The sequence below is a fragment of the Carettochelys insculpta genome, chromosome 11, assembly GCF_033958435.1.
Source record: "Carettochelys insculpta isolate YL-2023 chromosome 11, ASM3395843v1, whole genome shotgun sequence".
NCBI lineage: Eukaryota > Metazoa > Chordata > Testudines > Carettochelyidae > Carettochelys > Carettochelys insculpta.
Window position 1 is genome coordinate 6240066 of NC_134147.1, and position 24648 is coordinate 6264713.

General features: G+C 45.7%; 1 protein-coding gene across 1 annotated transcript in view; it reads right to left on the minus strand.

Moving 5' to 3' along the window:
- Positions 1-24561, minus strand: part of STIMATE (STIM activating enhancer) — a 76577-nt gene extending 52016 nt beyond the window's left edge. Inside the window, exon 1 of the mRNA XM_075006207.1 lies at positions 24299-24561. Within this exon, the coding sequence (XP_074862308.1) occupies positions 24299-24494 (196 nt within the window). The 5' untranslated portion in view covers positions 24495-24561. The remainder of the gene's footprint in view (positions 1-24298) is intronic.
- Between the last annotated feature and the right edge of the window lie 87 nt (positions 24562-24648).

Consider the following 24648-nt stretch of genomic DNA (forward strand, 5'->3'; position numbering starts at 1 on the left):
GTGAGACGTCGACCTCTTATGCTGACGCCCCACATGATGATGGCGGTCGTAGCAACAGGGACAGGGGCCCGGCGATGGAGACCTGGACCATAACCCAAGGATGTAAGGGTGGTGCCTGGAATGTTGAGACCTCCAAGATGATACCGACATACGAGAGCCTCTGTGAGAAGACTTGTAGGGATCTCTGCTAGATGATGGAGAAAAGCGTGCAGACCCCTGGGATGGACTCCGAAGAAAAGGAGAAGGACGTCTGTGGCAGGCTGAAGGTGTTGCTGCCCGTCGAATCTCCGGTGGTGATCGTGGTGACAGAGGCAGCGCAATTACCTCAGGAGAGGGGCTGCGGTGCCTGGTCTTTTTTTTAGCCTTTACCCTCTCCGGTGGTCTTATCGGTGAACTTGGTACTGGAGCAGGTGTCATGCTGATTTCCACTGCTTCCGGTGCCATTGTTGCTGGTGCCTCTGGGGAAGTCTCGATCGGTGCCGCAGTAGCCGGTGCCGGACTGACTAGTGCCCGCATGGCTCTCGGTGCCGTCTCCCTGGTAGCTGCAGGGCCTTGAGTGGTTGCATGCACCGTGGCTTTACCAGTGGAGGAGGCCAGCGTGCGTGGGCCCTTTGTTACACTCGGCCCGCTCCCAACAGTAAGGGGCAGGGATCGAGTAGGCGAGGCTCTTCTTTTCTTCTGTGCAGAGGAAGTCAAAGAGGCAGCCTTCCTCTTGTGCGATCCTGAAGAGCCCTCTGCATGCGTTGTCTCCGATGAGGCAGGCTGAAGTGCTTTGTCAACTAGTAGCATCTTCAGCCTCATTTCTCTATCTTTTCTAGCTCTATTAGTCAACTTGGAACAATGGGAGCACTTCTGGGGCACGTGCGTCTCCCCGAGGCACCATATGCATCTGCTATGGCCATCCGAAGCAGGCATGGCCTCCCGGCAAGATTCACACTTCTTAAAGCCGGGGGATGGCATTGTTAAAACTTAACTCTGAGTCCTTAGGTGCTAATAGTACACTTAACAGTCTATTAGGAGATGTTAATAACCGTTGGCCTTTGAAGGCTGACAAACAAAAGCAGCGGGCCCGCCCGGAAGCGGCCACTGCAGTTTTAAGATAGCCTTTAACTTTTAACAACTTTTAAACAGAGTAACTAACTATAACAACTATAGACTTGCTAACTATGAACTGTTAAAAACTATTAACACGAGAAAAAATAAGATTTATCTGTCTCAGGTGTTGGAGCCGGAGAGGATTCCGTCTGCAGCCATTAGCTGTTGAGAAGGAACTGGCGGGGACCGGATTGCGCACGTGACCGTAAGCACGCGAAGAGCCGACGCGCATCGGCGCATGCGCGACCCGATGGAGACTGCTGAAGATTTTCCGAGCTGCGGCGCCGGGGCGAGCCCGACACCTACTGTGGAGCACCCACGGGGACCACTCGAAGAAGAATTTAAAGATACAAGGCATACAAAACCTAGAGAATACTGCTTGGAGAAGTGCCTCTTGATTCAAAGGGCATATTTCACTTTCACAGTTACAGGACACAAAAATTCCAGTTTAGAATAAATTGACATGCAGTGGTTTCGTATTTTGGGATGGCAAGAGAAAACAAAAAAGTATACTTAGGTTAAAAAGGATAAGATTTTCAGCTGCAAATCTCGATAAACTTAGAGTGTATACAGCAAAACTGAACTGAAAATATTTCCATCAATGATCATCAAAATGCACAGATAGTCAAAGGAAGCAAAATGTGACTTGACAATTTAAGAGTTTGATTTAAGGATATTCACTGGGTATATTTTGATAAATTTACCTGAAGATTTAAATACTTTGAAACCCATAATTTTACACAACCGAAACCTTAAAATAAAAATTGAAAAATGCCTTACATATTGATATTATCCATGAACATTTTAGAAAAAAATTGAATTCTGCCAATCCTCAATCTGACATGTAGACCCTGCGCATGGCATCTGATGTCTACTACTTCTAATAAAAAAAAAAAAAGATACACCTAGGCTGTGTCTACACTATCTCCCTACGTTGAAGGGAGGCTGGTAAGTAAGGTGCTGGGAGATTATTAATGAAGTGCTGTGCTGCATATGAAGAACTTCATTAAGCTAATTCTCCCCCATGGCAACTTCAAAGTGCTAAACTTCAAAGTGCTGGCTTGCGTGTAGCCACAGCTAACCTTCTGGTACTTCGAAGATGCCGCAGGGGAGAATGAGCTTAATGAAGTGCTGTATATGCAGCGCAGAACTTCATTAATAATCTCCCAACACCCTCATTACCATCTTCCCTTCGAAGTAGGGAAGTAGTGTAGACAAGGCCCTAGATTAAGGGGAGGGATAGCCCAGTGTTTTCAGCATTGGTATACTAAACCTAGGATTGTGAGCTCAATCCTTGAGGGAGCCACTTAGGGATCTGGGGCAAATGGATTTAAATAAATAAAGGGGGATGGTGCTTGGTCCTGCCAAGAGGGCAGGGGACTGAGCTCAATGATCTCCCAAGGTCCCTTCCAAGTCTATGAGATGTGTATCTCCATATATTTATTTATATTTAGACTCATGGCTATCCTAATATGGTAAATATGTACAAAAATGAGAATATGGTAGAACACAGGAAAAGTATAATGCAGCTAAGTCACCACATGAAACTGGTTATACAAATGGGAAAAGGGAAGATACTGCAGACCTAAAAGTCCAATCAATTAACTTAAAAAAAACCCATTTCTGGCCAATTTCAGAACAAGAGCAAATTTGTACTGTGTAAAATGAAGAAATAAAATGAACAAAAATTACTAAATATGCATTAGGAAATTCCATTTCCTTATCCAAGTGAAAAAGTATCAGTGTGTAAAGCGAATACATATCTAGTGCTTGTTTTTACTGGGTGTTTGGGCTAATACAAAGCCAGGACATTTCCGGAAAGCCATTTTCATTAGGAATATTAACTATTCATGCACCTCCCAGTAAGCATTGCTTGTTAAGTTACAAAAACATCCAGCTTCTTAAATGAAATGTAGTTAGCCTTATATACAAAAGTCAGGGCCAACTGTTTAAGACTACAGTAAAATGACAAGGTTTCACCTTCAGAATGGAGGTCTAAAACAGCCAGCTATATGTTTTGTGATTTAGAAAAACCTAGTATCCCCTATTCCATCTAGAGCTTTTCATTCTTGGCTCCTTAGAACAAAAGATCCAAAATAACTAATGCCTTGAAAAACTATGTTTGCACAGTACTATGCATGGGTCAAAGACAAATACAATGCAATAAGTGCTTGAAACAAGTTCAAGAGCTATTAAAATGTGACCCTGCAATCCTTCAATGATGCCGTGAACGTTCATGAGTACAGAAGCCTTTTTGCTTACCAATCAATGTCAATAATTGCAATACACCCATTAAGGCATTTCTCGTGTTCATTAAAACAGAAATCTGTACAGCAGTAGGTGATAACAGTAGTTACATAGACAAATACAATTCGTAGGTGACTTTAAACTGGTATATTTCTTCAATTAAATAATGTAGCAGATTTTTTTAGAACCATGTGTCATCACTTGCTAGAAAGTTGTGGGCCTTCTATTTAGCTATCATAGAAATTGCTTTATTCGTTAGTGCTTCCAGCTGTTCTAACAGTTTTTCCTGGCACCTGTATTACTACTGCACTAACTGGGAGACTCAACCTTATGTCGGTTGACAGATGGAGCTCAATCTGCCAATTCCCAAAAATGTTTAATATAGGGGCAGCCTATCACATATGGTTGAAATATGGGTATGCTATTTTCTCCCCAGCAGGAGTTATCCATAATGGAGTTTGCTTAGATTAACTCTGCACAAAATTTGATAGAGTTATCACGCAGTTGGTATAAATAAAAATATTGTTACTATGTTGATATATTTCATGCCAGAATTCTTCAAAGGAACTTTTGCCAAGCAGTAACATGAACTGCCAGCTGGACAGAAGTTTGTTGAGGGAAGATAAGAGTTGGAGGCTATTCTCTTAGCTATGGAGTAATTAGTAAAAAATATTCAGGATCATTAAACTGTTGTAACAATACATCATTCCTAGAAATAGAATGACTGATCCAGGTGCACTATGTGAGGGATTCTAACAGTTGTTTTAGAATACATTCTAAATAAGGCACTTTAAGTCATGTGGTAAAACTGAACTTTGGAATACTCATGCCAGAAATGGCTTTATATGTACAGGAAAGAATGAAGCTCCTTAGACAAAACAAAGGACAATTAAATTAGTCATTTTCAGACCTCAAGTGAGCAAATTAGCAATGAAAACTGCATTTAAGATTGCCCCACCAAAGAAAGGTTACTCACCGTAGTAACGGTGGTTGTTCGAGATGTGTCCCCGTGTGTGCTCCACATTAGGTGTCGGGCTCGCCCGGCACCGCAGATCGGATCTTCCAAGCAGTTTCTGCCGGTGTGCGCCGCTCCCTTGCGCGCTCCTGGCCACGTGCGCGATCCGGTCCCCACCAGTTACTTGACCAACTGCCTCGAATGCTCCTGCAAAACACTAAACAGAGATCCGAAGTGGGGAGGATGGGCAGGTAGTGGAGCACCCACGGGGACACATCTCGAAGAACCACCGTTACTACGGTGAGTAACCTTTCTTTCTTCTTCAAGTGTCCCCGTGGGTGCTCCACATTAGGTGACTACCCAGCAGTAACCCAAGATAGGAGGTGGGTAATTGGATTATGTGCAGCTTGTCCCCGAGAGGACCGCTGTCGAGAGACGGGTATCCTCTTGGAATACCCTGTGAAGGGCGTAATGTTTGGCGAAGGTGTCATAGGATGACCAGGTCGCCGCTCTGCAAATGTCTTTTAGTGCAATGCCCTTGAAAAAGGCTGTTGATGCCGCCACCGCCCTAGTGGAATGAGGCCTGGGCGTGGCCAGTAAAGGAGTCTTTTTGAGTTCGTAGCACATTTTTATGCAGGATACGATGTGCTTTGAGATTCTCTGCAAAGAGAGACCTTCTCCTTTTGATTTGGGAGCGAGAGAGACTAGGAGTCTATCCGTTTTCCAGAAGGACTTGGTCCTGTCTATACAGAAGGCTAGCGCCCTCCTCACGTCCAGGAGGTGTAGGCGCGCCTCTTTGTTAGAGTTATGAGGCTTTGGATAAAATGAGGGTAAAACAATAGGTTCGTTAATATGAAACTCTGAAGAAACTTTAGGAACAAAGGCTGGATGCAGCCGTATGGTTACCGCCTCCTTGGAAAAAACAGTGCAGGGTGGCGTTGCCATAACTGCCGCAAGCTCGCTCACCCTGCGAGCTGATGTGATTGCGAGAAGAAAGGTCATCTTTATCGTAAGGAGGCGGAGGGAAACCATGGCCCCGTTAGCGCATTAAGCACCAGGTCCAAGTTCCACGAAGGTGGAAGCAGTTTCCGAGGGGGGTATAGGTTTACCAACCCTTTGAGGAACCTGGTAACCATGGGATGGGCGAACATCGCGAGCCCTTCCTCTTCGTGTCTGAACGCCGAAATGGCGGCAAGGTGGACCTTTAACGAGGATAGGGAGAGTCCTCCTCTCGAGGTCCAGTAAATACTCTAATATTACAGGTATAGACACCAAAAGGGGGGGTAGCTGTTTGGTAGAACACCATGCCGTGAAGCGAGTCCATTTCTGCTTGTAGGTCTTCCTGGTGGAAGTCCTCCTGCTACTTTGTAGGACTTGTTGCACTTCCTCCGTACATGTGCGCTCTAGGGAGCTGATCCATGGATTAACCACGCTTGTAGTCGCAGGCCTTGGGGTTGCGGATGCACTATGGACCCCTGCGCTTGCGTGAGCAGATCCGGTGCCACCGGAAGGGGCATCGGTGGCCGGTCCGACATGCGCAGGAGTAGAGGGAACCATTGCTGTCGATCCCACGTTGGAACTATCAGGATCATTCGGGCTCCTTCCCTCCTGGCTTTCTGCAAGACTTTGTGGATCAGCACTGTGGGAGGGAAAGTGTAAAGCAGGGAGCCCCTCCAGGAGATCGCGAATGCGTCCCCCAGGGACCCCCGTCCCAGTCCTGCCCTGGAGCAGAATCGTGGGCACTTCTTGTTGTGTTGAGTAGCAAACAGGTCTATCTGGGGAAAACCCCATGCGTGAAAAATCGGTAGTAGCAGATCGGGACGGATCTGCCACTCGTGCATGAGTGCGAAACGCCTGCTCACCTGGTCTGCCTTCACATTGTGAGCGCCTGGTAAGTACGACGCTTTCAAGGATATATTGTTGGCGATGCACCAGTTCCACAACTGGACTGCTTCCACACATAAGGCGCGGGACCGAGCTCCTCCTTGCCGATTTATATAAAACATGGTGGAGGTATTGTCTGTACTGATCCCGACTACTTTGCCTTGTATATGGTCTCGAAAGTGTCTGCAGGCGTTGAAGACTGCTCTGAGCTCCAGTATATTTATGTGCAGTGACTGCTCCGTGGAGGACCACAGTCCTTGCGTCACCTCTTCGCCCATGTGTGCTCCCCACCCTATGAGGGAGGCATCTGTAGTAAAAAAAAACCCGATATTTGTGGTTGGTGGAAGGGTACCCCTGTTAGCAAGTTCTTGGGGTTTACCCACCATTGCAGGGATTTGCGCACCTCTGTCGTGGGCGACACCACCCTGTGGACGGTGTGCTCTGCCAGTTTGTATACGCTCGCCAGCCAGTGCTGCATGCTGCGCATGTGTAGCCTGGCGTTCTGTACTACGAACGTCGCTGCTGCCATGTGGCCCAGCAGCTGTAAGCACGTCAGAACTGGCACCGTAGGGCTGAAAGTGATGACTTGCACGAGAGAGCCGATGGCCCGAAAGCGTGTCTCTGGTAGATACACGCTCGCTGTAATAGAATTAATGCGTGCCCCTATGAACTCTATGTCCTGTGTGGCATTTATCTTTGATTTTGCCAGATTGATAACCAGGCCGAGTGAAGAGAACGTGCCTGCTGTGACGCGTATCATGCGTAGTACCTCCTCCTTCAAGGCCCCTTTGAGTAGGCAGTCGTCCAGATATGGGAATATAAATACCCCGTCTGTGCAAGTAGGCTGACACCACTGCCAAGGTCTTGGTGAAGACTCTGGGGGCCGAGGAGAGGCCAAACAGTAAGACCTTGTATTGAAAATGTTCTTTGCCTACCATGAACCGGAGGAATCGTCGGTGAGCCGGATGGATAGTTATGTGAAAATACGCGTCTTGTAAGTCGAGGGCTGCGAACCAATCTCCATCGTCTAGTGCCGTAAGGATGGAGGCGATTGTGATCATCCGAAAGCGTTGCTTGCGCAGGTACCGGTTGAGGCCTCGAAGATCTAAGATGGGCCTCCAGCCTCCTGTCTTTTTCTCCGTGAGGAAGTACCTCGAGTAGAACCCTTTCCCTCGAAGTTGCTCCAGCACTCTTTCCACTGCCCCTATGAGGATGAGATGGTCTACCTCCTGCTTGAGCCTCGCTACGTGGGAGGCCTCCTGGAGGTGGGGCCTGGGTGGAGGTCGTGGCAGTGGGAGTGACTGGAAGGGGATGGCGTACCCCGTGGCTATGATCTCCAGCACCCATTTGTCTGTGGTGATCCTTTGCCACTGGTCGTAGAATGGTCGGAGGCGATGGTGGAATAACCGCTTCGGATGACCTTGTGCGATGGTAGTGATGGCGCAGCCCTGGATCTGTGTGTCAAACTTGTGGCCTTTGGCCCTGCCCCGAGGACGCACGGCTCTGTTGGGAACGTCGCCTGGGAGTTCTGTACTGCTGGTGCTGTTGATGTCGCCCTTGCTCGTAACCCCTGTGGTACTGGGGACGCTGTTGCTGGTACCGGTACCGTCTTTGTTGAGGGTAGTACTTTTTCTTTCTGTATGGAGGGGTGTAAATCCCCAGGGTCCTAAGTGTGGCTCTTGAATCTTTACTGGAATGAAGGACCGAGTCTGTTGATTCAGCAAACAGCTTCTGCGAGTCGAAGGGAAGATCAACTATCTTTGCCTGCAGATCCCTCGGTATACCCGAAGTCTGGAGCCAGGACTCTCTTCGCATCACCACTGCTGTAGCTGTGGAGCGTGCTGCTGTGTCCGCAACATCCAGGGCGATCTGAACTCCCGTCCTCGAGGCCGCGTAGCCTTCTTGCACAATGGCCTTGAGCACCGGTTTCTTGTCCTCTGGAAGCGAGTCCATGAGGGAGGTTAACCTAGTGTAGTTGTCCTAATTGTGGTTCGCTAGATGCGCTGCGTAATTTGCCATTTGCAACAGTAGTGTGGAGGAGGAGTAGACCTTTCTGCCGAACAGCTCCAGCTTCTTGGCATCTTTGACTGTTCCCCCTGTCTTGAATTGAGATGTCTTTGATCTTTGTTGCGACGACTCCACCACCAAGGAGTTTGGTTGTGGGTGGCTGAACAGGAACTCCATGCCCTTCGCCGGCACGAAGTATTTCTTGTCCGCTCTCTTGTGGACAGGTGGAATAGTCGCAGGGGTCTGCCATATCATAGTGGCGGACTCCAAGATTGCTTCGTCAAGCGGTATTGCTATTTTGGAGGAGGCCGGAGGTCTCAGATTTTTGAGGAGCTTATGGTGTTTCTCTTGCACCTCTGCTGTCTGGATGCCTTGCGTGAAGGCCACCCTTTTAAACAGTTCTTGAAACTGTTTAAGATCGTCCGGAGGATGGACGTCGCCCTGGGCCGTAGCCTCGTCTGGGGAGGAGAGCGAGGAACCACTAGGGAACGCCTCTCTGGACCTTTCCGGTTCCTGTTGGTGATGGTACGTCCGCTCGCTGGAAGCTTGCAAGGGAAAATCTCGGGGTTCCATAACCAGTTCCCCCTGAGATACTTGAGTCTCTGTCCCCGTTCGCGATTGCCCTTGGGGATATGGGACCATCTGTGGGGATCTTTCCCTGGTAGACTGCCGGTGGTGTCTATGCCCCACATGATAGGGATGACCATGGCAGCATGGGCACTGTTCTTGGGAAGGTGACCTGGACCACTCCCTTGGTGCATACCCCCTGCGTCTGGGGGAGCGAGATCGTCGAGAGACCTGGGACAGTGGAGAGAGCGATTTGTGATAGTACTCCAGCGGCTCAAACCCCAAGAAGGGTGAAGGTGGTCCCAGCCAGGGCGAGGCTGGTTGTAAAAATGGAGACAGGGGCTCCGGGTAAGCTAGTGGGGACCCCTGCCTTCTCGTTGGAGTCTGCAGCATGAGCGGAGGGCTGAGAGAAAGCAAGTCTGCAGCCCTGTCTGGAGAGGGGCTGCGGTGCCTTGTTTTCTGTGCAACCTTCCCCCTCCCTTGAGGGGGTGGCTCCGCCCCCTGCCGTGCAGGGGATCTCGGCCCCGTCCGCGCCGAGCTCGGCACGCTCACGGGCGGTGCTGCACGGGCGGTGTCCTCCGGTGCCTGCAGGCTTCATGCCTGCGTGCTCTGCACCGCCGGTTCCCCGGGGGTCGGTGCCGCTGCCTGCGGTGCCGCCGGTACCGGCGCTTGTTTAGCCGCCGCCCTGCCTGCGGTGTGGGGCGGCTGTTTGATCATCGGAGGCTGAGCCGCCTCCACGTGGCTCTCCGTGCCGCCGCCGATCAGCTGTTGCTGCGGCTGGGGGCTGTGCACTCCTCCCGTCCTGCTTGCTGTTGCTGCCGGCAGGGATCGGGTTGGGGAGACTTTCCTCCGTTTTTGCGCTGATGGGGTGAGGGAGGCAGCTTTCCTTTTATGGGCCCCGGAGGGTCCCTCCTGCTGCGGCTGCTCCGGCACGTCTGGCTGGAGGGCCTTGTCGAATAGCTGCATTTTAAGCCGAATCTCCCTGTCCTTCCTTGCTCTGGCTGTTAATTTTGCACAGAAGGAGCATTTCTGCATGACATGGGACTCCCCAAGGCACCTTATACAGTGACTGTGCCCATCAGACGCTGGCATTGCCTCTCGGCAAGACTCACATTTTTTGAATCCTGAAGAGGACATTGTTGGTGAGCCTTTTAGTTGTTAATGGGGTACTTAGCACCTTCTCTGTGCTGTTTTCCCCCTCTCAGATAGCCTGCCACGGCAGGAGGGCTAATGGCCCTAGGCTCCTGGCCTCCGCTTGTTACTAGGACTGGACTGAATTCCGTCCCGCTTGTTGTTTCTTGTTATTTTCCAAAAAAAAAAAAAAAAAAAAAACAACAACAACTGGTTAACTTAACAATAGCCTAAGAACTTGAAAACTTTAAAGAAAGCAGCTAAAAACCATTGAATACGCTAACTTGGCCGTAGCCTAGTCAGATTCCGTCTGCAGCCGACGGCGGTTAAGAGGAACTGGCGGGGACCGGATCACGCACGTGGCCAGGAGCGCGCAAGGGAGCGGCGCGCACCGGCGCATGCGCAGTCCGGCAGAAACTGCTTGGAAGATCTGATCTGCGGCGCCGGGCGAGCCCGACACCTAATGTGGAGCACCCACGGGAACACTCGAAGAAGAATAACACTTACATTTTGTTAATATGAAGTAATTTCCATACTTTAAGTTTAAGTCGGATTTTTCAAAGACACACAACTTCCCAAAAAAGATAGTTTTCACAATGAACCTTGAAATTTATAAGCCAGTTGTGTGTATCAGTCCTCAACCAGTCTAGAACTACTTTTAATAAGGTCATTGGAGAGGATTCAAAAGTCAAGTGTGGAAAATGATGAAAACAAAGCTACATAATTCTCAAAAGATGATATACAACCAGTTTTCTAGTCTTACAGACTGAAAAATACTCCACAAACACAAATGGGATATCATTCAATCTCCTCAATCCAGTGCTCTAGAAACTTTTTCATCACTGCAAGACCAGGGACTTTGTGAATAAGCACCCTCTGTAGTTTTCAAAAATGTTACATAACAGTATATATATTTCTTTCCTATTTTTCACTGAAAGTGTTCATATAACATTTTGGCCTGGAAATTTTAATCTTCATTTGCTACTAACAGCAGCTTCAGATTCTGACTCCAATATGCCTGTCTGAACAATTTCCAAAAACCTGTTTGTCCATTTTTAGAACAAAGGTGTAGCTACCAATGCTAATTTTGTAAAACATTCATTCATGTGAAATTTGCATACATGAAAAACTGATGTCTAGTAAAAACATAACGAAGCTACAACCACACAAATCATCCTATACAAAAGAAGTAGGATGACAGTTCACATTAGATTTAAACATTTTGTGTCTGTAAATTTTTAAAAAACTTAGATTAAGAAAAATCTACTTGAGAACATACTACAATAAAACCCTGATTTTCGTGATTTCAATTTACATGTTACTTGGATTAATGCAAGTCAAAAATAGTCAGTGAATGTTAAAGGGAAACCCCGGATGTGTCATTCATGTGAATTTGCAAACATGTGCTCCTGGAGTTCCCGGCAGCAATGGGGGTTGGCCAGGGTGCAGCGCTTTAACCCAGCACCAGCCCCAAGGAGCTGCCATGTCTGGGGGGAATCTCTACCAGCAAAGCAGCTATGAGTTGGCCATGTGATGCAGCACTCCACCTGCCGGAGTGAGTTTCCTGGCTCCTGTGCTGCATCTGGCTCTGGGCTCCCTGCTGTTCATGGGAGCAGGCAGCCAGGTGCAATGAGGACCGGGGAACCCATCCCAACTTACGCAAAATTTGACTTACACGTAGTTGTCCAGCAATGCAGCCTACATATAAGTTGGGGGGCGGGGGGAGTCTACTGTAGTTTGATTTAAAGGTACATGTTGAACCTCTCTAATCCAGAATTCTCATCTAGCAACATCTGTAATCCATCATGATTTTAGTTTGCTGGATGACCAAATTATCATGGGTGTGGCAAAGCTTCCTGTGGTCCCATAAAGTTTGTTCACAGCCACTAGTCCTGGCTCTGAGAATTCTTTGTTCTTATTTAGCTCTAATTTACTCCTACACATCTTCTGACAATGTGCTAGACAATGTTGACTTCCTGTGGTCCAGCAAATTCTCTCATCCAACACTGGTCAGGTCCTGCAGGTCCTGGATGAGAGAGGGCCAACCTGTATTCACTTTACATATTTTGGTGTGATTTTGAAAGTGTGTGTTTTAATGGTCATAAAGCTTTCGTATTTTGACTCTCAACATCTGCCATTACATTATTGTCTTATCCCTCTATTGTCTGACCCTCCTGCATAATTTCCCACAACTGTGAAAATTTAAATAGATTAAAAATAAAAATGCTTTAAATATTATAAAATTTAAAATCTCAAGTTAGCCCAAAGACATTTTAGCTCCACCATATTAGATTTTAATGTTTTTATAGCTGCTAACTTTTTAAAATATAAATCAATAAAAATCAGAATGTTTCACATGTACAGAATACTGAAAAGTGAGAGGATAAAAAATATTTAATGATAGCTGATGAGATTTTAAAAGTTAAAGTTTTGTAACCACTAAAATACAGTGAACATGTACACAAATAAAATCTTTATTTAAATTCTAAATTCTCAAAAGCATTTCTTTTACTTCCATACCCATACATTTTAAGTGTCCTGAGGGGAAATATTTTAGTCAGTTTGTATGTGACAAGACAGTCCCTACCCTACACTATTTACTTTATACAGTAATAAAAAAACTGTTACAAGGGATGTAACAGAGAGAAAGTGACAAGGGATGTTTTCAAACAACAAGTTAACAATTCTAAAGTAAACAGCATTCCTCACTAAGGAAGTATTTAGCCAAACATTAATATACGAAGCGGCAACAAGGAGCATACTGTCTCAACTACATATCATCATTTCTTTCTGAAAGATCAAAACTATTTTTCTCAATTCTTGTCTCTCCAGGTGATAGGGTGCCAGTCTACTTGAGTCATTATTACTCAGGGAAGGTCTGGAAAGGATCTTCCACTGTAGCTTAAACATGGTATAACTTGGGTTCATCTCGATGTCTCTGTGGTAACTGCTTTCCAAAGAGAAAAACCAGTCACAACTTGCGTGCTAATTGTAGACAAGAAAAGAAAGCTACCAAAAATTCAACAGCTTTCTCATTGATAACCTTGAAACAGGACTACCCTGCCATAAAACCCTACATATGCATTGCACTCAAAGAAAAGTGTTCAAAGGTTATGCTGCTCATGATGTCAATGTTTGTTTTAGCAGACCGGTGATGAAATACAATATGTGTGAACTAAACGTGCTTGAACGCTGTTTTATGTGGCTTATTCAAGCTTCTTGAGGCAACAGTAAGAAACAGTCCATACCACTATTCTAAAGTACACTTTAGTAACAGGTCTCATCCCTTTGTGGTGGGTGGGGGGAGGCAGAGGTGATTGGTGCTTTTGTGGAGGTGTCTCTGGGAGGCTCTTCATCTGGCAAGAGGGGCAGCAAGTGAGCTCCTGGCTTGGTAAGGCAGCCAGTCTAGTCCCCTCTGGGTAAACTGGCACTGAGCACGGGCCAGGTGAGACTAACCTGTGGTGGCTCCATGGGCATGGGCTGAGGTTGGCAGAAGAAGAGACTGCGTGCAGCCAGGTTTTTATGCCGGCTCCGAGCGGCTGCACCCTGACTGGACCCCTTCCTGGCTGTGGACTGGCCAGCGCCGCCTGTTCTACCAGTGGCTGGAACTCGTGGTCCCTGCTCCCAGCTGGCGGGAGGGACAAGCCTGGCCGAGACACAGTGCCTGGTCACTTTTAGTCAACAATGTCAGAAATGCATATTCCCTAAGCATGCAATACATAACGCTGGTCTGTTTTCTATGCAAAGTCATTTTTAAATTCTACACTGCAGCTAAGCAAACAAGATTGATAAACTATCTACAAGGTCTTCCCCAAATATGCATTACTCAATGATCACTCATTTTCCCCAAAGTCACTTTATTAGTACCCATGCTGTAAATGTACAAGACACATTATCTTCAATATGCCCCGTAAGTTCAATAACTGAACCAAACACCTTTGCACCTTTAAATTGTAATGCTTAGAACATCAGTTATAGGTAGTCACCAGCCTACTTTGATGAGAGATTACTAAATTATCTGAAGTACCATCTTTAACAACATCAGTCACCTTCCCATGATCATCCACCTTTTGAGTCTTGCTTTCTTTCCTATGCCATGAGCTTTCTGGGGCTAAGAGTTTTTGATCTCTTTCTGTGCAATGACTAGGACAAATGAGTGCTGACTGGGACCTCTGCCAACTACTGTAATACAAATACTGAAACTGGTTCCGTGGTCCCAATGTAAAAGGAGCTGTCTGTGGTCTCATACAGAGGACACTGCTAAGAAAAGTTATAAACGGAATTGAGACCGCAAAAGCAGTAATTCCTAGGGAAAGTTTTACTACAGGATGGGTTGATTTAAATCACCCTCCAAAAATCATTGATTTACTCAAGTTCCCCCCAAAACTTCTTCAAATAGTTAAATTATGCAAATCACTAAAATGTTAATTTACAACTTGGACAGCCTTTTACATTATCTAAGATGGTATTCCTTTGTGTAATTTTTTTCAGCTACTTGATTTTATTAAATTTAGGAAATAGTATATAATACTCATTATGGCTACGTCTACACGTGCACGCTACATCGAAAGTCTATTTCGATGAATAACGTCTACACATCCTCCGGGGTGGCAACGTCGACGTTCAACTTCGACGTTGGGCAGCACCACATCGAAATAGGCGCTGCGAGGGAACGTCTACACGCCAAAGTAGCACACATCGAAATAAGGGTGCCAGGAACAGCTGCAGACAGGGTCACGGGGCGGACTCAACAGCAAGCCGCTCCCAGACACAGTTGCACTAAACAACACAAGATCCACAGAGCCGACAACTGGTTGCAGACCCTGTGCATGCAGCATGGATCCCCAGCTGCCGGAGCAGCAGCCAAAACCCCTGGGCTAAGGGCTGCTGCACACGGTGACCATAGAGCCCCACAGGGGCTGGAGAGAGAGCGTCTCTCAACCCCTCAGCTGATGGCCGCCATGGCGGACCCTGCTATTTCGATGTTGCGGGATGCGGATCGTCTACACGTGCCCTACTTCGACATTCAACTTCGAAGTAGGGCGCTATTCCCACCCCCTCGTGGGGTTAGCGAGTTCGACGTCTCGCCACCTAACGTCGATTTCAACTTTGAAATAGCGCCCAACACGTGTAGCTGTGACGGGCGCTATTTCGAAGTAGCGTGCACGTGTAAATGCAGCCTGTGTGTGTCAAACTGCAGATGCAGCAGTACTACATTAGGAATGGTAACAACTAAATCATGTATCCAGACACAATAGCACTTGTATTTTATTTAATAAACTAAATAAATAAAATAAAATAAAAACTTGTACATTGCATAAATTTTTCACATTTGCAAATGCAGCGCACTCCTTTTTAATCTTTTCTCCAAATTTTATGAACTCTTGACAAGACAGAACACTAAATGTAGGGTGTCCTTAAATCTTTGAAAGCTAATTTTCACCTTCCCCATGCCCATTGTCATTTTGATTCACAAAAGACAGAAATACAAGGTTTCCTGCTTTTTTCAACTCCCAGTCAATCCAATTGATGAGAATATTCTCTGTGTGCCCGCAGCAGTAGCTACTGCTATGAAAATTTAGCTTAGTAACTGAATGAACTCTGCATCTGAAGAAGTGGGTCTTTGCCCACGAAAGCTTATGCTCACACATTTCTGTTAGTCTATAAGGTGCCACAGGACCCCTCGTTGCTTTTGAATGAACTCTGTTTCAAGGTATCTGGCTAATGAGTCCCACAAATTCAGGGCAGTGACTTGGTTTAAAACATCATTGATAAACCATAATCACATGGTTTTGCCCCAGCTCTGAAATAACTGGCATAACTGAGGAGTGATTTTAAGATGCCCATGCCATGGCAGCAGCAGCATCTTCAGAGTTGGACATCTACCTTCATATCTGGGGTTGAGAATTTTCACAAGAAAAGGAGGCTGTTTCTGTTTGATCCATCTGCTTCTCTACCACACGATCTTTAACTTTCTGGTCATTTTGAAGTAAGGTATTTCTTTCAGCAATATCTCTGAAGTGCCTTCCAAATTTGAACAGCCTCAGCAATGCAGCAGAATTTATCTGAAGTTCTTTAAGGCAGTGGATAATAGCTTTCAGTAAACTGAGCATATCCCTACATTCCTTTTTAATCTGATGGTACTTCCACCTATTCAACCATGGATTTTCTTCCCACAAAATTTTATGAGAATAAGCCAATTCTTATTAAATGTTGAAAAAACCATCAACCATAACATTCCATTGACCAATCTGAGATCGAATTAGTTTGAATCCCCCTGCTCTCTTCTGTGAAGCTGAAGCAAAATGGTTGCTGTCATGGCTCCTTCCCCACTCTAGCAAGATAAATGCAGAAGTGGGGGCCACAGAAAAACCTAACCTTCTGTCTGCCCCAACCTGAGGCAGCACAAAAACAAAGGGGAAAAAAGAAGAGGAAAAAAATGACAAAGCTTGCAGCACAAAAGAAAACCCTGTCCTTTTAAAAATCCTGGGTTCTCAACACTACTGCCACCATGTCATTGCTCCTTCCCCACTCTAGCAAGATAAATGCAGAAGTGGGGGCCAGCAAAAGCACCTCCAAAACCTTATCTACCAGGTTTTGGTATAAACTTCCCCCCAAAAATCTTACATTTTGGGGATAAAATTCGCAGCCAGCACCCAAGCAATAATAAGGAAACCAGGGAGAGACTACTTGGGAAATCTCAGCCCCAAAAGTAAAAACCAGGACACGAACATTAACCAGTACCAGGTTAAATAAAAAAAAAAAAAAAGAAAACTTTTTATTGCAAGAATATTTGTGTTGCAAGCCTCATAACTAAACGGAAGAATCACAAAGTAAAACACATGGGGAGTCTCCACCATGGGCCTAGAACTTAGTTACAAGGAGAGTAAAAGAACATTTCTAAAAAGTGCACAGACATTAAACCCCACTTCCCAAACCATAGAACAATAAAGCCTAACGGATCTATTTAAACTTTACCCTACTTACAGAAGATTGGAGAGCCTGTTCTTGGAGGGAGATATTCTGTCTCCCTCCCTCATGGCTGAAAAGAAGAAGAAAAGACAGAACAGAAGAGGGAGAAGCCAAAATTCAATTCTTATCTACATTCCTATAGGCCAACCCCACCTGGCTAAGGAGGTTAACCCTTTTACTCCCAGGCTGCTGGCTAACCCTCATGATCATAACAGTTGCCATTGAAGTATTTTGTGACTTCAATATTTTCTTTACTTACTCAAATCATTGGCTAAAAGATGCACTAAATGGGCACTGCAGCCATATTTTATTATTCATTTCTTCTAATTATCTTCTCATCTTTGCCTGTCTGACAAAACTGTGCATGTTACAGCTGAATTTTTGTTCACCATTTATTACGGATTTCACCACCACTTCTGTTAATTATTCTTTTGTGGGGGCATTTCCCGATGTATCTACCCATCATCCGTTGTCATTCACATGGACGTATGTTACTGGATCACTGTGTACATTGCTCTGCCAAGCAAACTGGAAAATTTCCCCTTAGTTCCTTCTCATGCACTGCATCTGAAGGCCTCTACCGAGGTCTGTTCTACCAGGTGGAATGTAGACTGGTCATAAGGATTCAACCATGTCAGTGAAAGCGTTTATTATTAACAATGTGAAAAGAAGAACTTGTGGCATAAACGAACTGAGGCATCTTTTCATCTACAGTAAACCCCAAAATACATGGCTTCAAGCTGCCGGCTTTAATGCAAGCTAAGCGCAACCTGAAGCTGCTCTGCAGCTGGCAGCCTGCCTTCCCCCAGCTGTGCGGCTGGCAGAAGGCAGGCAGAAGCAGCCAGGTGGGCTAGTCAGCAACCCTGGTGGACTGATCAATTTCCCAGGTCCAGCAAGTGGTGGGGAGCTGGGAACCAAGGGGCAGCCTGGTTCCTGGCTCCCCACCCCGATTTGTGCAAAAATTTGCATTACACAGGTCGTGCAGGAATGTAACCTGGGGTTTTACTGTATTGTGTCTTGTTGATATTTGCTGGTCCTCACTAAAAACCCATCCATGGTGCTGGTTTTACTGGATGACAAAATCTTGCGTTTGCTATTGATGCTTTGTTATCTGAAATGTTTAGCTGCAGAACTGCTGCTAAAAGTACTGATGGGCAACTGTGAAGGTGTTTCAGATAGTATACCTCTTTATACTTAAATGGTCTCTTGAAACAAAAATAAAAAAATCAGACTAGGATCATTAATTCATTGTTACGACACCAAGGCTGTGTCTACACTACAAAAATAACTTCCAAGTTGCTTACTTCAAAGTACAACTTTGAAGGTGAGAATCTACACACACCGTACTTCAAAGTTAAACTTTCAAGTAAGGGCACTACTCCATTCCTGGGAATGGAGTAAGGACTTCAAAGCTGGGCTCACTATTTAGACATTAACTTTGAAGTAAAGGAAAATGCCTGTACACTCTGCTGGCTACTTCGATGTAGTGCCTAACTTTGAAGTTAACTTCGAAGTTAGTTCCGAGTGTAGATGCACCCTAAGTGTATGTGTAGCATGTTTGTGAGGAGGTTTAATTGCAACTTATTTTAAAATGAGAAAATTAGTGTTTAAAATCAGATTTAAAATAAAAATAGATTTTTAAATTGTCCATTTTATCCACGTTGCTTACAGCATATTTCCATAACACGCTGTGCAGCAAATTTATCCACACATCTTTATGAAGACAAAAGTTATGCCATTTTCAGTGTTTCTCCATTAATATTTTCTGAATAAGTCCAGTCTTTTATACAGTGAACCCTCAATTTAAGGGACTAATGGGGGCAAGGTGCTGAAAGTCCATTAAATCCAAATGGTTATACTGTATGATGATGCACTGACCCTCCCATCCCATCACTCACTCCTGTCCTCTACCCCTCTCCTTCTCTCCCCTCATCCTGCCCCTTTCTTCTGCCTCACACCTCCATCTCCTTCTCCCAATTAATGGGAAAGGAGCTGTATGCTGGCCTGGCTCCTTCCACGGCTCTTGGCATCCTCAACACCGTCAGCGCTGCGGCTCTTCCCACCCCCAGCTCAGAGCCACCCGCATGAAGGCAGAGTGCGACTGTCACCCCCAGCTGGACAGCAGGCAGCAGCCTCCAACTCCACGGCAGTGGCGGCTGGGTGCCGATATGCGCTGCGCACATGGGACTAGGGGAGATGAACTCCCATGCCCTAATGCAGCTCTTGCTTCTGTGGAAGCCATCTTGTATAGAAGCCATTTCACATCCCTTCCTTCTGCACACACACAAGAGCCTGTCCTTTCCTTGACCTGTTTGGGACTGGCTGGGAGGATGAGCGGTACAGAACGTGTTAATGAACTGTTTGGAGTTGGGGAACCAGCTCCCTTGTACCTGCTTTTCCTTGCTGATAACTGTTTCTCTTTGGAAAGTGATTTACGATTCTCTAACTAATTGCCTCTGACACTGGGCTTGTTTGTGTAAGGGTATAAAATACTAGAGTTAGCTGCATCAAGCAGCCTTGCTGGACCTGGTTTTACTGGTGTCCAGTTTGGCTCATCTGTTGCCTTATTGAATTCAATAAAGCTGAAAGTTAAGCCACCTAAACACAGAGAAGTCATGTGCTTCCACACCTCCCATGCAGCTCCTCCAGCCCTGAGGAGTCACTGGCATTTAATTGGCAGAAGGTGGGGCGTTACTCTACAGTCAAAGCTTTACAACAGTACATCCCATTACTCATACAATGCAGTCATCTACTCATCCTCAACTGATTTTTTGTCACACCATAAATTTAAGTAGTATTGCCCTCTCTCTCTCTTTCCATTCCAGATAGTCAGAAAGAAAGCTACTATGAACACCACCTAAAACAAAATGCCTTACTTTTTTGAAACCTAAGTCTTCATTGGGTCATAAGAAACATCTTGGTTCCTAGTTTGTTTTCCATGAGATGGGCAATCGCAAAGTATGCATATGGAAAGCGTAGTAGAAGAACATTTAAGTTGCTCAGCAAGTTATGCTCAAGTCAACATTCAACTGTACATGGACACAATAAATATCATCCATTAAGTTTTCTAGATGACAAATTCTCAGGAGAAAAAAGTCTATGGACTGTTAAGCAATAAGATTTTCAGTTTACATAGATTTTAGAAAGATGCTTGATCACCTGTGTGCAACTGTCTCCCTCCGAACAGTATTCTTCTATAACAGTTTTTCCCTGACTGAAAATATGTAGCACAAGTATTAATCTGGTAATCATATTGTGATCAAAGTGCTCCAGGTTATATTCAAGAATCCACTTCTAGAGATTTTCAAGAAGATCTATAATCAAAATACCATACTCTGCCTCTCTAACAAATGTGATGTTCAGTCATTTATCAGAAGCAGCAAATATGAACTATTGCTGCAGTCTTCCTTCATGAGTAACAGTGAGGTCTGTTGAACTAACATGCTGCAGTACTGTTAATTTCGACGAACCAAAGACAGAAGCTGTGATCCCCAGCAGCACTAATGAGGCAATGACATTCAAGTCCCCAGTAATTAAGTATACTGGAGAGCACTATCAAGGTCTGCTGAACCAGCTATCTGAGCAGCGCTGGGGACAACACATGGAAAACACACAAAGTCTGGTAACAGACAACAACCCTGAGGTCCCTCGACTACCCAAAGCTGGTAGTGTAGTTATTGCCTTCCACTCAGCCTAAGAGCAGCTCCAGGGTCAGTTAAATAAGGTCACTGATGGCTACTGTGCCCAGTCGTCAGCTGGTAGGATATAGGTTATTACGGAAGTCTGTATTCCAAAACCCTTGCAGCTCTCTGATACAGTTTAAACCAGTGGGGGGCAAACTGCAGCCTGTTGGGATTCCATCTGCAGGTCAGACTCCCTGACTTGCCCGTCTCCTGTGCCCCTCTCACACACTGGAGAAGGAGCACCCCACACTTCCTATGCCTTTTCCTCCCTCCCAGTATTTTTGGAGGAGCCATGTTCATGCTCCATCCCCACTCTTCCCCTTCTCTCCCAGATCTGGAACGCTGTGAATCAGCTCTTTGCGTATTCTGAAAGTGCTGGGAGGGAGGGGGAGGAGCAGGTAAGCATGAGGTTCCAATGCCACACTGTCTGAGAGGCTCATGAGGGAGGGGACTAACAGGGGGCACAGCTGGAACCCCAGTGGATTACATGGTGCTGCAGCCCACTGAGGTGAAAGGCGGCCACGCATGCATCCCGCTTGCTGTTCATTGCTGGCCATTCCTGGTGTAAACTTATTAAAATCCATAAGAAGCCCCTTGGTTCACTAGGACCTGGGTTGTAATTACAATAGAAAATCTCAAAGAAAAGCTTTAAGAGAAGCATGCGAGTCTGGTTATTAGATACAGGGTATACAGAATACGGGAAGTAACACCTAAACACACCAACAGCGTACTCTAATGAAAGCACAAACTGCAAAGGTCTTAATTATTTACTACCTAAGGCCATAGTCTACCCTTGACCTTTGGGCAAACCTTCCACTATCATCCCTGTAAGTTCCACTGAGAAAAAGGGTAGTATGTGGTCCTAAATTTACACATTTCCTGGACTAGATTACAAAACCTTTTAAAAAATGATTATGTCAATAAGGTCCTTAGATTAAGTTTTTCTGTTAATACCTTTGGTCAATTAAAATAAACTCTGATATCTGGCAACCCTGGGACTGCAAGGTTGCTGGATATTCAAATATGCTGGAAACGTGGGAGGTTCCAATATGCTCTGGGCAGCTCGGTGCATGGCTGCGCCATGTGGGGAACCGTCAGCTGCAACAGAATTCCGATTAATAGCGAAGTCCAGTTATTTGGCTGCTGGTTAAAAGAGAGTTTACTATACCTCCTATTTCACTTAGTTAATATGACTTCCGCACTTAGTATATTATGAAACTTTTTACTTAGAACTTGCAGGATGTATGAGCTACATGTTTGGAAAAATGAACATACATTTAATTGCAGTTCTGCAAATACACAATTTTCTGTAGTAAGCAGGAGTGTACATGTGAGAACACTGAAGAAACCACAAAACCACTATAAATGACTTCACCTGCTTTATGTTACTTATATATTATCTGGAAAATATTGCTATAGCATGCTTCCCTCTCGCACTCAGTCACATTTCAATATGCAATACTATCCAGATAATGAGTGAAATAACTAAAGATACAACTTCTTATATCTCAGGTCTCAGATGTAGAATCTTGTCAAGATGATTAGGACACACCACATAAATACGGTTTATCTGAAGACTCAGACATCACTGCATCAATGACTCTCCTCATAGGCATGGGTAATAGAATTTTTCTACAATCTAAGTTTTAGATTTTCTACATATTGTAGAGAAAACCATGCAAGACTGCGAGAAAATCTGACAGCATACCAGCTCAATATGCTATGGATTCATAATCATTAAACCTGGAATGTATGCAGCTCCATACAATTTACAGCTAATATGATATGCATCAATAAACCATCACTCAAGTTTCACTGGTCGCTCTGAGAAGTCTTCATTTACAGTAATTCTCAGTAATATTGAAGTACTTTTTCTAGATTTGATCATCTTGACTGCCAACAGAAATATCAGATTTTTTTTTTTTTTTAAAAAGTGTTGGTCTATTGCAACTTCAACTGAATTCAGAGTTGTTGGGAGATAAAAATATGAAAATGTGATTATTGCAAAAATGAAGTCAATCAATCTTACTATGGTATCAGTAAATTTAAGATGCAAAAAACTGAAGGCATGCGTGCTCAAACAATATAGTGCTGAGCTAGTCAGTAGAACCCAACTAATGTATTTTATAAAATTGTTCTTATTTGCAGGTTCCCCCACTCACCTGAGTCAGACACATACATTTGACAAGGCCATAATCAATCGCTTCAGAACATACTACATTATATCACTATATCAAGACCCAGTGCCTCAATGACCAGAGGATGTCAGTTTTAAGTAGCTACCCCATTTTCATTTGTAAGCCATTTCCTTCCTATGCACTAAGTAGTAGTTCAGGGGCTAATCTCAACAACTGCTTGTGCAAAACTTCGTTTATTTAGTTTCTTGCTGGGCTAGATTGCTTCAGACAAATAAAGAACCAAGATCCTCTAATGAACCAGACAGAAAAAAGAAGCTATTACACTCCATCATGAAAAGGAAGAAAAGACTAAATTATACGTGTTAAGTACCAACTTTGGAAGTGGGGGGGAAATGTGATCTGTTCTCCAAAGAACAAATTACATCTCATGCTCAATACTGTCATCAAATAGTCTGACAGGAGTAACTGTGTTAATCTGTACCTTCACAAAACAAAGCAAGCCATCCTGTAGCACCTTAATGACTAAGGTGCTACAGGACTGCTTGCTTTGTGTTTCAATTAGGCGATGTACTTCAAAACACTATTACTCTTTATATTAAACAGAAGCACGTGCAAGCTTCTGTGAAAAACTCCACTAGATTGTCAACACTTTAAAAAAGAAACTAATTGATGGCATTTTCTCCATATGGTACTAGGAAAAAAAAAGTAGCAAACACAATAAAAGAAGAATGCAGCAAACAATGGCACTCTGCCTTCTAGTCACAGAATCATGATGACAGAATATGAATGTCTTTAAACAGGAAAAAGTCTGACTAGATTTTAATCGTCTCTTCACAAAGGACAATATTGTGCAGGTACAACCGATTAAAGGGGCACTATCACACAAGCCTTACAAAACAGAACCCAAAAGCAAAGATTCCACCTAAACACGTGACACTGATTATATTGGATTTTTTTCATACAAACCAACAGAAACATAAGAGACAAAGTGAGCCTAAACACCAGCATGCAAACAGGGACTTTCTTCCCCAGTGAGAGGTGTTTCGGGTTGAACAAAGAAATGCCTGCATTGCTGATGCAGGAGGTTGCTCACTGAGAATCTAGACAAGGAAACAGCGGTTGCCTGAAGAGGCGAGGGTGGGAAACCCCAACCAGATCCCAATTGCAAAGACACACTCGTGCCAGGGGATGCTGGATAGAAGAGAGCCAGGACAGGGGCACGCCTGCTGTTGCTGAACGAGGAGTCTCACTCGCGCAAGGCGGTGCTGGGGGTGTGAGCAGTGCCCTTAGGGGCACACGGGCTAGAGAGAGAAAGGCTCCCGAATGAGAAAGGTGATAGCAGAGACCAGACCCGGCGGCCGGCTACGGGGGAGAACCCACAGCTGGGTCCCAGAAGTCTCACGTACAGGGGTGTCAGAGGTTCGGGCTCCCCATGTCACACACCCCGTGTGTGTGTGTGTGTGTGTGTGTGTGTGTGTGAGTGTGTGTGAGAGAGAGAGAGAGAGAGAGAGAGAGCGCGAGCGAGCGCCCGCCGGGGAGGCAGGTCCGGACGGGGGAGGGGGGCAGGGGCCGCTGAGGCAGGTGTGTGTGCGGGGTGGGGGAGGGGGGCTGTCACTCACGCATAAGAGTGCTGAAGGCCACGACGCCCAGGAGCCCCTGCAGGAAGATACCGAAGCTGTCCATAAGGGCCCCGTTCTCGCAGCCCCGGTAGCCGCCACCGGGCCCGGCGCCCGAGGAGGACACGGCGGGGCGGCCGGGCCGAGCTGTCAGGCCCAGGCTGCCGTTGGCCGAGACCAAAGCGAGCGGCCCCCCCATGGCAAGGCTCGCCGGCGCGCGCCAGCCTCAGCTCCTCATCGCACCGGCCGAGCAGTCCGCGAGCACCTCGCGTTTCCGGTGCGAGGCCCCCTCCGCGTGACGCAACAAGCCGCCCCTGATTGGCGGAGCCCCCAGCGGAGGGGGCGGGGTTTCA